We start from the raw sequence: 13,620 nt of genomic DNA, 5'->3' as shown, positions 1-13,620 counted from the left end.
GTGAAACTACCTTCCTTGCTACTAAATATTCCACGTTCAACTGTTAGTGGTATTATAACAAAGTGGAAGCAACTGGGAACAGCAACTCAGCCACAAAGTGGTAGGCCAAGTAAAATGACAGTGCGGGGTCAGCGCATGCTGAAGTGCACAGTGGGCAGAAGTCGCCAACTGTTTGCAGAGTCAATATCTACAGACCTCCAAACTTCATGTGGCCTTTAGATTGGCACAACAACAGTGTGTAGAGAGCTTCATGGCATGGGTTTCCATGGCCGAGCAGCTGCATCCAAGCCTTACATCACCAAGTGCAATGCAAAGCGTTGGATGCAGTGGTGTAAAGCATACCGACATTGGACTCTAGAGAAGTGGAAACGTGTTCTCTGGAGTGACTAATCACGCTTCTCTGTCTGGCAATCCGATGGACGTGTCTGGGTTTGGAAGTTGCCAGGAGAAAGTTACTTGCCTGACTGCATTGTGCCAAGTGTAAAGTTTGGTGGGGGGAGGATTATGGTGTGGGGTTGTTTTTCAGGGGTTGGGCTTGGCCCTTTACTTCCAGTGAAGGGCACTCTTAAGGCATCAGCATACCCAGACATTTTGGACAACTTTGTGGGAACAGTTTGGGGATGGTCCCTTCCTATTCGAACATGACAGTGCACAAAGTAAGGTCCATAAAGACATGGATGAGTGAGTTTGGGGTGGAGGAATTTGACTGGCCTGCACAGAGTCCTGACATCAACACGAAATAACTCTTTTGGGATGAATTAGAGCGGAGACTGCGAGTCAGGCCTTCTCGTTCAACATCAGTATCTGACCTCACAATTGCACTTCTGGGAGAATTGTCAAACATTCCCATAGACACACTCCTAAACCTTCTGGACAGCCTTCCCAGAAGAGTTAAAGCTGTAATAGCTGCACAGGGTGGGCCAGCTCAATATTGAACCCTACGGACTAAGACTGGGATGTCATTAAAGTTTGTGTGTGTAAAGGCTGGCATCCCAATACTTTTGGCAATATAGTGTATCTATTTATATATATTTATACACACTGCTCAAAAAAAATTTAAGGAACACTTTGAAAACACATCACATCTCAATGGGGAAAAATATCATGTCAGATATCTACTGAATACTGGACTGGGTAATGTGTTGGGAACGAAAGGATGCCACATCGTTTGATGGAAATGAAAAATTATCAACCTACAGAGGGCTGAATTCAAAGACACCCCAAAAATCAAAGTGAACAAATGATGCAGCAGGCTAGTCCATTATGCTGAAATGTAATTGCAGCAACTCAAAATGGTATTCATTAGTTTGTATGGCCCTCATGTGCTTGTATGGATGCCTGACAATGTCGGGGCATGCTTCTAAAGAGACGATGGATGGTGTCCTGGGGTATCTCCTCCCAGATCTGGACCAGGGCATCACTGAGCTCCTGCACAGACTGAGGTGCAACCTGGCGGCATCAGATAGACCAAGAAATAATGTCCCAGAGGTGTTCTATTGGATTCAGGTCAGGCGAGCGTGGGGGCCATTCAATGGTATCAATCCCTTCATCTTAAAGGAACTGGCTGCAAACTATGAGGCCGGGCATTGTCGTGCACCAGGAGGAACCCAGGACTCACTGCGACAGCGCAGGGTCTGACAATGGGTCTAAGGATTTCATCCCAATACCCAATGGCAGTCAGGGTGTCATTGTCTAGCCTGTAGAGGTCTGTGCATTCCTCCATGGATATGCCTCCCCAGACCATCACTGACCCACAACCAAACCGGTCATGCTGAACGATGTTACAGTCACCATAATGGTCTCCACGGCTTCTCCAGACCCTTTCACGTCTGTCACATGTGCTCAGGGGGAACCTGCTCTTATCTGTGAAAAGCACAGAGCGCCAGTGGCCGACATGCCAATTCTGGTGTTCAATGGCAAATGTTAATCAACCTTCACAGTGCCGGGCAGTGAGCACAGGGCCCACTAGAGGACGTAGGGCCCTCAGGCCACCCTCATGAAGTCTTTTTCTGATTGTTTGGTCACCAGTGACCTGCTGGAGGTCATTTTGTAGGGCTCTGGCAGTGCTCATCCCATTCCCCCTTGCACAAAGGAGCAGATAACGGTCCTGCTGATGGGTTAAGGGCCTTCTACGGCCCTGTCCAGCTCTCCTAGAGTAACTGCATGTGTCCTGGAATGATCTCCATGCTCTTGAGACTGTGCTGGGAGACACAGCAAACCTTCTGGCAATGGCATGTATTGATGTGCCATCCTGGAGGATTTGGCATGCCTGTGCAACCTCTATAGGGTCCAGGTAACGCCTCATGCTACCAGTAGTGACACCGACTCTAGCCAAATGCAAAAATAGAGAAAAACAGAAATCAGAAAAGATGAGTAGGGAAAAAAAAATGTCAGTGGCCTCCACCTGTAAAACCATTCCTGTTTTGGAGGTTGTCTCATTGTTGCCCATCTAGCGCACCCGTTCATTTCATTAACACCAAAAGCAGCTGAAACTGATAAACAACCCCCTCTGCTAAAGCCATTTGAGGGGAAGGCGAGACCAAGATGCCTGTAAATGAGGCAATGTAGCGAAACACCATACCCCAGTAACTTTTAATGCTTTTGCAGGTCCAGAAGACGTGCATAATATTGCAGACTGAGCAGCAATCCCTCCTACAGAGGGGGGAGCGTGAAGGGTATATCTTAGAGAGACGATAAGGAGTGAAGTACCACCTCAGCATTATTTTCAGAGATATTTCCCAGTGAGACACGCATTTTGAACTTGAGGCATTAGCCTTACACGCCAAGGACCAGTCCTCATCCGTAAATGATTCGCCCAGGTCCTCTTCCCATTTGAACATAGCAGGCAGTTTCTATATGCTAATCAGCTGAAACCATGTGGGAAAGAAACTGATTTTTTAAGAAGGTGCTACTATGTAACTTCCTTGTTTTTCCCATTGGAGATTAATACGTGTATTTCAGATACCAGCGGACACCAAAGGATAATATGTTATATGAAACGTATTATCCTTTGGTGTCAGCTGATTAGCATATATGAATTATTTTATAATATAAAGCCATGTATGCAGAATTGGATATAGCTGTGCCACACTATACAGTGTTCTGGAGTCTGGGCATGTGCTCATCTATTTTCCCCACTAGGGGGATACAAGCCTTAGTTAGCAATAGCTACATAGTTATTTCTTTATTTAATGTCTTTTAAAAAAAATATATATACAGTTAAAACAGCATTTTTGTGCCCAGCCCCCATGCGGTGCTGCAGTACTAATAGAAAAATGATTTTGTTTCTGCCTGGAGATCCGAACCATTTAAATTACCCTTTACCCAGAACAGTGTATTATTGTATAGTGTGGCACAGCTATATCCAGTTCAGCATACCTGGCTTTATATTATAAGAACTTTATAATATAAAGCCAGGTATGCAGAATTGGATATAGCTGTGCCACACTACACAGTGTTCTGGTCTGAAGTCTGGGCATGTGCTGATCTATTTTCCCCACTATGGGGATACAAGCCTTAGTTAGCAATGGCATGATAAATATTAATTTCATGTTCATGTTCTTCATAAGATTAAGAAACTGACCTAAAATCATGATTTTGTATTGCTTTAGAAAAAATGTGACCTGTCCCTTTAAGAAAAAGCATCGGTAATTGGTATCGGCGAGTACTTGAAAAAAACTATCGGTACTCGTACTCTGACTTAAAAAAGTGGTATCGGAGCATCCCTAATTTTTATTGTTGCAATTAAACTAGTATTTTTACAATGCAATGCACTAAAATGAATTTTAGTAAAGACAAACTGAACATAATACCCAATTTTTTGGTAAAATATATAAGACTGGATTGTGCCGGGTAAAGTGATACCAAACATGGCAAGCCTGAAACTTTTGTGCACTCATGAAACTGCAGTACTTGCAATTGCCCATGGGCGCTGCTTTAAGAGCTTTTACCGCGCATCAATTTAGTGTTAACAATATATGATAGCTCTAGAATTATGGCTCTCACACCAATGCTCACGATGATATGCAACATGTACAGTGGGGCAAAAAAGTATTTAGTCAGCCACCAATTGTGCAAGTTCTCCCACTTAAAAAGATGAGAGAGGCCTGTAATTGGCATCATAGGTAGACCTCAACTATGAGAGACAAAATGAGAAAACAAATCCAGACAAATCACATTGGCTGATTTGGAACAAATTTATTTGCAAATTATGGTGGAAAATAAGTATTTGGTCACCTACAAACAAGCAAGAGTTCTGGCTCTCACAGACCTGTACCTTCTTCTTTAAGAGGCTCCTCTGTCCGGCACTCATTACCTGTATCAATGGCACCTGTTTGAACTTGTTATCAGTATAAAAGACACCTGTCCCCAACCTCAAACAGTCACACTCCAAACTCCACTATGGTGAAGACCAAAGAGCTGTCGAAGGACACCAGAAACAAAATTATAGACCTGCACCGGGCTGGGAAGACTGAATCTGCAATAGGCAAGCAGCTTGGTGTGAACAAATCAACTGTTGGAGCAATAATTAGAAAATGGAAGACATACAAGACCACTGATAATCTCCCTCGATCTGGGGCTCCACGCAAGATCTCACCCCGTGGAGTCAAAATGATCACAAGAACGGTGAGCAAAAATCCCAGGACCACACGGGGGGACCTAGTGAATGACCTGCAGAGAGCTGGGACCAACGTAACAAAGGCTACCATCAGTAACACACTACGCCGCCAGGGACTCATAGGGAGTTGAAAGTCCGTATTGCCCAGCGACAGCCCCAAAACATCACTGCTCTAGAGGAGATCTGCATGGAGGAATGGGCCAACATACCAGCAACAGTGTGTGCCAACCTTGTGAAGACGTACAGGACACGTTTGACCTCTGTCATTGCCAACAAAGGATATATAACAAAGTATTGAGATGACCTTTTGATATTGACCAAATACTTATTTTCCACCATAATTTGCAAATAAATTTGTTCCAAATCAGCCAATGTGATTTGTCTGGATTTGTTTTCTCATTTTGTCTCTCATAGTTGAGGTCTACATATGATGCCAATTACAGGCCTCTATCATCTTTTTAAGTGGGAGAACTTGCACAATTGGTGGCTGACTAAATACTTTTTTGCCCCACTGTAGCTGAATAGTACTTTTTGCACATAGGTGCAATTGATGCATGTTTGCATTTGTATGCGTGTATATGTGGGGGACTTTTTTGGGGGTTTTTTATGTGACTTTCCTTTTCTTAAAACTTTTTATTACACTTCAGGGGTCGATTAGACCCCCCTAATGACACCTATGGACTGTGGTGACAGCATGGACTGTGGTGATATTGACAGATTGTGCTTCATCAGCTTCTTCTCCAGCCACAGCCGGAGAAATAACAGGCTAAACCCGGAAGTGATGAAATACACATCTCCTCCAGTTTCCATGATCAGAGGAGAGATCAGCCACTGAAAGTGTGCTGATCTCCCCCCTAGTGAAGCGCAGACACTCGCTGTGCAGGTCTCAGTCCCGTATGGGGGACAGCGGAGCCTGGGATAGCTGGCAGGAGTGGCGGAGTGGGAGCACAGAACCCTTGTATGTGACAGCCAGGTGTCGGCTGTATCAAATAGTAGCAGCAGCAGTCGTGATCTTGGTATAACCATATCAGGACAGCACCATTTACATACATATTGTGGTCCTGAAGTGGTAAACCACAAACTGAAAGTTCAGAAAAGGTTCTTATTATTATAACATTTCATAGGCAATAGAAAAAAAAAAGGGGAAAAACTCACCCAAATGGCATCAGAAATGTTTTCTTTAATCAGCCGACTGAAGTCCCAACTTAGAATATGACATTCAGAGTTATCATCCATTTCCCATTTGTCAATACTGGTATCAGTGAGAGTGTATAAGCAATCTCCTTTATCCCAGAGGACACTGCGAAGCTGAAAACAAGACATATGGAAATTGCATAAACCACTAAACTAAAAGTAGCACATCAAAATTGAAGTATATCTCTCAGGCACTCAACACTTTGTGATTCAGTGGCCTAAGCATGTATAGAAGGAATCTCATAAATTTGACACCTATACTGTTTGTTCCAGGTCCCTAATTCAAATGTATTCAAGCCAGATACAAATAATTAACAAGCAATTTTAAAAAGGAGCCAATCAACAGTAGCTCTCAAACTTCTCTTATGAGAGGTAAATGTTAAATTACAATTTTCAGGACTTATAACTACCCGTTTAGAAGGAATTCTTAACAAGTCAAGGCTTCCAGGAGATAAAAATGCTCTTTCAACATTTCTTTCTTAGAATTAGATTTTTAAAAAAATCCAAACATGCATAATGCTGTAAACGGTGCATACAGGAGTAAAATGGCAAACAAACAATCTAGTGGGGATGTACTGTAAGAATTAGCATATGTACCAAAAAGACAACACAATACAAAACTTTATGTAACAAGCAGACGTGAATAAAAAGACCAGTTGTGTGCCTAGGGTTGCAAAGAATCAGATATTACAGTAAGGGTGTAAAATCAATTTTTCCCAGGTAGGGTAAAAGGCAGGGTAGGTGTTATGTTTCATAGCGAACATACGTTCATGAGGGCATTGTGTGTTGATCCAATAAATCAGATCTGTAATATTAGGTGAGGTCGGTTGGAGCCATCTACGGGTAATTAATGGTTTAGCTGCAAATACAATGTGAATAACAATAGTGTGGGCATCAGGTGGGAGGGTTTCAATGGTAATGTGTAATAAAGCGAGCTCAAGGCAGGGGAAGAGCGGTGACTTACGAGATGACATGGAAGACTCCATTCCAAAACATACGGAGGGACTTACAATGCCAACAAATGTGGCCCAATTAGTCAATTTCACCACAAAGTCTCCATCAAAGTGGGGAGTTGGAGCTAGAACATGTTGATAATGTATAGGGTGTATGATGCCCATTTGCCACATATTTACATGGCATGGCCCCATACAAACGTAGAGGTGTCCTAATTGGACTTTGGAAATCATTCAATTTTATATGTTGCAATACAGTTTGTGATCTTGCAGGGCAGATATCTGATTTTGACAGCACTACTCCATGACATGGAAGTCACTCTTGTGTCCTACTATGCCCCCAATAAAAATCAACTCCCCTTTTTTACCCACCTACTCTCTACTGTTCAATCCCGGATTCAATGGAATCATTGGTAGGGTAATCCTAGGTGGTGACTCAAATCTCACATTATATCCACATAGAGACAGATCGAAAGATTCCACCTAACCTTTGCACTCCTCGAAAGCTTTTCGATATCTTGTATCATGTCACTTGCTGACTGACTGCTGGTGGGAGGCTAACCCTATCAAAACGGATTATACTCATTATTCGCATCCTCACCAAATCTCGAGAATTGACCACATCTTTGCTCCGGTCTCCCTAATACCCTCAATCTCCAACTCACACAACTCCTGTTCCCAGGTCTGTTCACTCTGCAGTTTCCTTACTCCGTTTGAATATTTCCCCCAGAGGCAATAGCTTATCTTGGATGCTGAACGATTCTCTTCTTTCAGACCCTTTCGCTCCTCTATTTCTGCTGCTATTGTAGACTATTTGTCCAACAATCGTACTCCTGATACTTCCCCAATACTGCTCTGGGAAGCTCACAAAACTGTAATTAGGGGCCAGCTTATCTATCAAGCGTCAAAATTGAAAAGAGAACGGCTTAGACACCCCCGTGCTTTGGAGCAGGAATTCGGTATAGCCATGCAATCGTTTCACACTGACCCCTTGTAATGACTCCCGGCGGTTCACCCGTGTGACGTCACTGACGCGCCGTGGGGCTCCGCCCCCATCCTCGTCTTAAGCTGAGATCTTTCACTTGTCTGGCGTTCCAGCAACCGATGCGGACGCCAGACAGTCTCTTGCTCCTCAGCACAGCAGTGGACGACTTGGACTACCTCTCCTCAGACAGCTATTGTCTCACCCTTCAGCTCGGGCATACTTCATGGAGCTTCACGACAGCCTCCTCATCCACACCAACACTCACTGACCGAGTGGGAGGAGCTGCATCCTGCACAACCAACTGCAAGTACTGTGAATAGCTATTTGCTGCCATCCGGTGGTAGATCATTGTATGGGCTTGCGGTATTAACAAACACTGTAGCCTTGTACTGAATAACCTAACTCTCAGAACTCCTATTACAATATGCACAATACCGTATTGTGAAGTTAACAGATTGTTTACACTGCCTCCCCCTGTCCGCTTGTCAGGTGCAGTGAATTAACTCACCTGTATAACGAACTACCAATAGCATTTCGCTCAGGCTGCTGCTTGTAACCAAACCTCTGTTACCACACCACCTTCTGGACCTGCTAGCTATATACCCATTACTCACTATCCTCATAGCTAAGGGAACTAAACCTCTATACCTACGCACATTACCAGGGCATCCAGGAGACCTACTTCAGGGAGATTGGTGCAATGATGCAGAGGAACTAGTGGCGAGATAAACATTGCTACATAGTACCCTTGGCCTTGGGTGTGTAACGCGGAACGGGGTTCCGCAGCTGAGCTCCATATCCCTCCTTAGTTAGGGTGTTATACCCCTCTCCTAACAAGTCAAAGCTAGAAAAGGTATGTTGACACCTCAATTTATTGCTAACATATCACGCTGAAAAGCAATTACATTGTACTGCCCATAAGTATTACATTAAGAAAAATAAAGCTGGTTCTATGTTGGCAGATAAACTTGGCTCCCTAGACCCCGCCTTCAAACCTGTTAAATTACACACGAGCAACGCATGTTTTACATATAACCCTACGTCCATTCTAGATATTTTTTTAAACGCCAATTGTCCAAGCTTTATTCCTCCCTGCACCATTCTCATCTACTCTAGCAGACCAGACCTTTAATAATCTCCCCCTTCCTCCTCTTTCCCCTGACCAGCTAACTTTTGACACGCCCATTACAGAAGATGAGATAACATTTGCTATTCAATCCCTCCATCCACACGAAAACCTGGTCCTGATGTCTTCTCTGCCTCATATTATAAGGAATTTGTTGATCTCGTAAACTCCAATTTTGACCATTTTGTTCAACCGCATCCGTGTAGGTGCTTCTTTTGGTAGAGACTCTCTAGCCGCCTCTATTTGTATGATACCCAAGCCTAACACTGAACACTCTAATTTCCGGCCTATATCCCTTATTAACGTCGACATGAAAATAATGGCCAAAGTCTCATCTCATCGTCTGAATGGCTTGACAGGCTCGCTGATTGATAAAGACCAAGTGGGCTTTATTCCTACACGCAAAGCTAGTGACAATATTCGCAGAATTGTCCACCTTACCAATTCTGCCAGAAATCAACGAACCCCTGCCATGTTACTCTCTCTAGACATTAGAAAGACCTTTGACACCCTTTTCTGGCCCTACCTTATCTATACTCTCTGCCGTCGCGGTTTTGGACCTCATTTCCTACAATGGATTTTCTCCTTATACAACTCTCCTATGGCTCATATTAAATATTCAGGATTTCAAATGGCCTCACTTAACATTCATAGAGGTACTAGACATGGTTGTACTCTTTCTCCCAGTCTTTTCGCCCCTCAGATTGAACCTTTGGCTTAACTTAAAAGATTGGATGTTAATATTTCAGTTTTGTAGCTTGCTGGTAAAACACACAAATTATGTCTCTTTGCGTACGACACCTTGCTACTTCTCACAAACCCTCTTGTCTTGCTCCCCAATCTCATGCACACCCTCTACAATTTTGAACTCCTGTCTGGACTAAGCATAAATTAATCGAAATCAATAGCTTTAAATGTCTCCTTCCCTTTGGCTACTCTTTCCTCCTTGCAGCAATCCTACAACTTCCAATGAAATTCCACCTCCCTTCCCTGCCTCGGAATAAATCTGACTGCTTCATACCATTCCCTTTATGCAGCTAACTATCCTGTTATGCTAGCTAAACTCAGGAATTTAATGTCAATATGGACAAACTATCATCTTTCCTGGCTGGGGAGAATTTCAGCAATAAAAAATTACACTCCTACCCAAATGATACCTCTTTAGAATTTTAACTATCCCTATACCCACCCATACTCTTAAAACTTTCTAATCTCAGAACACTAGGTTTACCTGGGCACATAAAACCCCAAGAGTCCCATATAATACTTTATTCCTTCCAAAATCCCAAGGGGGTCCAAGCGTCCCAGACATACACAAATATTATATTGCAGCCCAGATTAGCCCATTAACCAAATATAGCGTGATGGTTGAAATGCTCTCATTCTTTCCAAACCGTCTTTCACACCGGCACTAGACTCCCCTACAGCCTTTGCCTTCTGGTATGATCATAACCTTACCCGTTTATGGCACTTCCAAATGGACTCTGGCTTTGAACCCTTATTCCATTTAGAGGATCGTTATCAGATCCCAAGCAGGGAAATTGTTAGATACTTACAAATAGCCGACCACATTTCCAAAACGGTTAGATTCTCACAATCGCTCAAGAAACTATCCCCTTTTGAACTTAAATGTAGGGACAACCCACATAGCCCAGGCTTAATATTTCTATTATATTCCTCCCTGGTAATGGCAGCATTATCCCCATCATCCTACATTGGGAAATGGGAAAAGATCCTGGTATTGTCCTAAATTAGGATGACTGGTACCACATGTGGAAGTCCACCAAAACCTGTTTGTGTAGTGCAAACGTGCTGGAAATTAACTGTAAAGGTCATCTTTAGAGATGGCACATGGTGCTCACCAGACTTGCTACCTTTGCACCTGATTGCTCTGCCTTGTGCTTCAGAGGATGCTCAAACCCAGGCACCTATTTCCACACCTGGTGGGAATGTCCTGTGGTGTCCATATTTTGGGATTAGATATTCTGCATCCTCAATACCTTATTGTTAATGACTCATCATTTGCACGTCTTAATAACATTCTGACTTCTTTCTCTACATTTCTACGTAGACTGTTTTTATTTGTACTCTCTGCAGCCAAACGGGAAATAGTAATATCCTGGAAATCTCCCAATGTTACCATATCCAAAGTAAAAAACAGTATGTAACGTGGATTATGACCCTTGAAAAAAGATCTGCGAAACTAATAACACAACGTTGAACTTGAACAGTATTTGGTCCCCTTGGGTTCGACATTATCTGCCACCTAACTTCAACCAGCGATTACACACCATTTAATAGATTATTTAGTCATATTTTGTGTCTCTCATTCACCATTTGCAGTCTGACTATCTTTTGACCTTTTCTTTTTCTTTCTCCTCTTTCCTACTCTACTTATTTTCCACAGTTCTCATCTTACAAATCCTGGTGCACTTGTATGATGTATTTACTATAGATTGCCTCTTGTCCATCATGTATGCACGTTTATGCTTCCCATTGTACATAAAATACCATCTGTAAGGCTCCACCTGATTGTTCGGGACATAACGTTTGCTTAAGTATTCACGCAATTGTACACTTGGTTCCTTCTTTCTTTCCAATACGGGATACCTTGCTTCAACCTTCAATCCGTGTTTTATACTTTGTTTAATGTATGTAAGCCAGGTTATGCCTATCGCATGCACTTTGTGAAAAATGTTAACATGCAATTAATTTATTTTTTTAATTGAATATTTTTGAATATTTCTGTATTCTATGTTAATTTTCTTCGGTAGTCTTAATAAAAACATGTAAAGTTAAAATCATATATTTTTGATGACACTGGAAGTTGAATTTCTAAGTAGGGAATTGTTGCTGTAGCCCACACATATGGGAATGTGGACTGTAAAGTAGTTTTCATAGGAGGGATATGGAGACCTAGAAGTTGGGACTTGTTATGGTTTATTTTGTAAAAAGAGACTTCAGCAAGTTGATAGAGTAGTTGTTGACAACGAGGAGTGAGGAAAGTGGACATGTAAGGGGAAAGGACCACATAGTTTGCAAACATACCAATCTTACTGATTGTAGGGCCTAATGTGATGCCCTGGATATGGGGATGTGAACAGATAAGATATGCAAGTGGCTTCATTATCAAAAACAAATATAAGCCAGGCTTATTCTGCCTTTAAAGCTAACCCTACGCTAGAACACATGGCTCTCTGGACTAAGGCCAAAAGGGTAATATGAAGTCCTGCTACACCGCTATGATCTCCATACTAAATCTCTGAGGGAGCTAAAGTTCCACAAATTTGGAAACAAATGTGGTAAATTACTCGCCAACTTAGTTAAACCACGTCAGTATCCCTACCCGATCCAATGCTTAAAAAACCCTCAGGGACAAAGTTAGCGATCCTAAACAAATGAACATCCTCTGACAATCCTTCAATCGTTGTACACCTCTCAAACTGCACCAGTGGATCACTCTACATCCCCCTTCGATAACGCCCCCCTTCCAACCCTTTATGAATCCCAATTATCCTCCCTTAATGCTGCTATTTCAGAGTCCGAAGTTTTACATACTATAACTTATTTATCCAATGGCAAAGCCCCAGTGCTTGACGGGTACACTGCAGAACTTTATAAGCTTTTGAAGACTCTATTATCCTCTACACTCCACAAGGTATTCACCCAAATGTGGTCCACTGGATCCTATTTGCCCACAGGGGAAGAAGCTTATATTAAGGTACTCCTGAAAACAAAGAGATCCTCAGTTACCGGAATCATATAGAGCAATATCTTTGATCAATGTTGACTCTAAAATACTCTCAAAAATCTTAGCGAATAGATTAGCCTCTATTATGCCCCAAATCCTTCACTCTACCCAAGTAAGGTTTACCAGGGGTAGAGTGGCGGTAACTAACATTTGTAAAGTATTGGCAGTACTAGAGCAATGTTCCCTTGTCCCTGGGGAGGGCTGTGCCATGATGTGCTTTTGATCACGTCAGACATGATTGGCTTTTTCTAATTCTCTACAAAATGGGTTTTGTGTGCCCTTTTCAACAACTTATACAAGCTATGTATAACTTCTCTACGGCAAGGGTTTTTATCTTCCCCTATTATTCTACATCAAGGCACACGACAGGAATGCCCATTATCCCCTTTACTATTCAATTTGGCCATTGAGCCCCTGCCGAGATGGTTGGTATTTAAAGCTGATCTAAACGGCATTATGGTGGGAAGGGAGGAACTATGTGCAGCCCTTTTTGCTGATAACCTGTTAATTCACCTCTAGGGTACAAGACAACATGTTGTGACAAGATTAGCCTATGGGCAGACATTTTATGCATCTTAGTAGGTTAGAGGATTTCCTTAGATTTACAGGAACTTATGTAACCAATATTCTTGTGTAATGTTTCCTTGCCCACTCCTTTGGAATGTACCATTTTGGGAGTATGCTTCTGTTCTTGTCATAATCAGTTACATAAAATGTCCACTGTTATCTATCCCAGTACCTGTCTGCAACATGCTATTCTACACACATCTGTTTGTTTCACCCTATAAAAACTTGCAGCACTTATCAATAAACAGAACAGCTTGATTACCGAGCCTGAACTGTTCTGTGTGTACACATACTGGATTTCGATGCATGACTTGGGTTCTTCTGTCATAACAATTTGGCGAGCTGAGAGCCAGGAGTTGGACTGAGTTGTCAGGCCAGCGGTAAGAAGACCATGGACTGTGTTAAAAGTGCATATCTTGTCCTAAA

General features: G+C 42.5%; 1 protein-coding gene across 1 annotated transcript in view; it reads right to left on the bottom strand.

Annotated features, from left to right (window-relative positions):
• Positions 1-13,620, bottom strand: part of NUP133 (nucleoporin 133) — a 508,027-nt gene that overhangs the window by 380,309 nt on the left and 114,098 nt on the right. The window contains exon 7 of the mRNA XM_018561308.1: positions 5,774-5,926. Within this exon, the coding sequence (XP_018416810.1) occupies positions 5,774-5,926 (153 nt within the window). The remainder of the gene's footprint in view (positions 1-5,773; positions 5,927-13,620) is intronic.

This window comes from Nanorana parkeri, unplaced genomic scaffold, assembly GCF_000935625.1.
Source record: "Nanorana parkeri isolate BGI_ZX_2015 unplaced genomic scaffold, ASM93562v1 scaffold515, whole genome shotgun sequence".
Lineage (NCBI taxonomy): Eukaryota > Metazoa > Chordata > Amphibia > Anura > Dicroglossidae > Nanorana > Nanorana parkeri.
The sequence above is the reverse complement of the archived record's forward strand: the minus strand, read 5'-3'. Positions and strand labels throughout refer to the sequence as shown.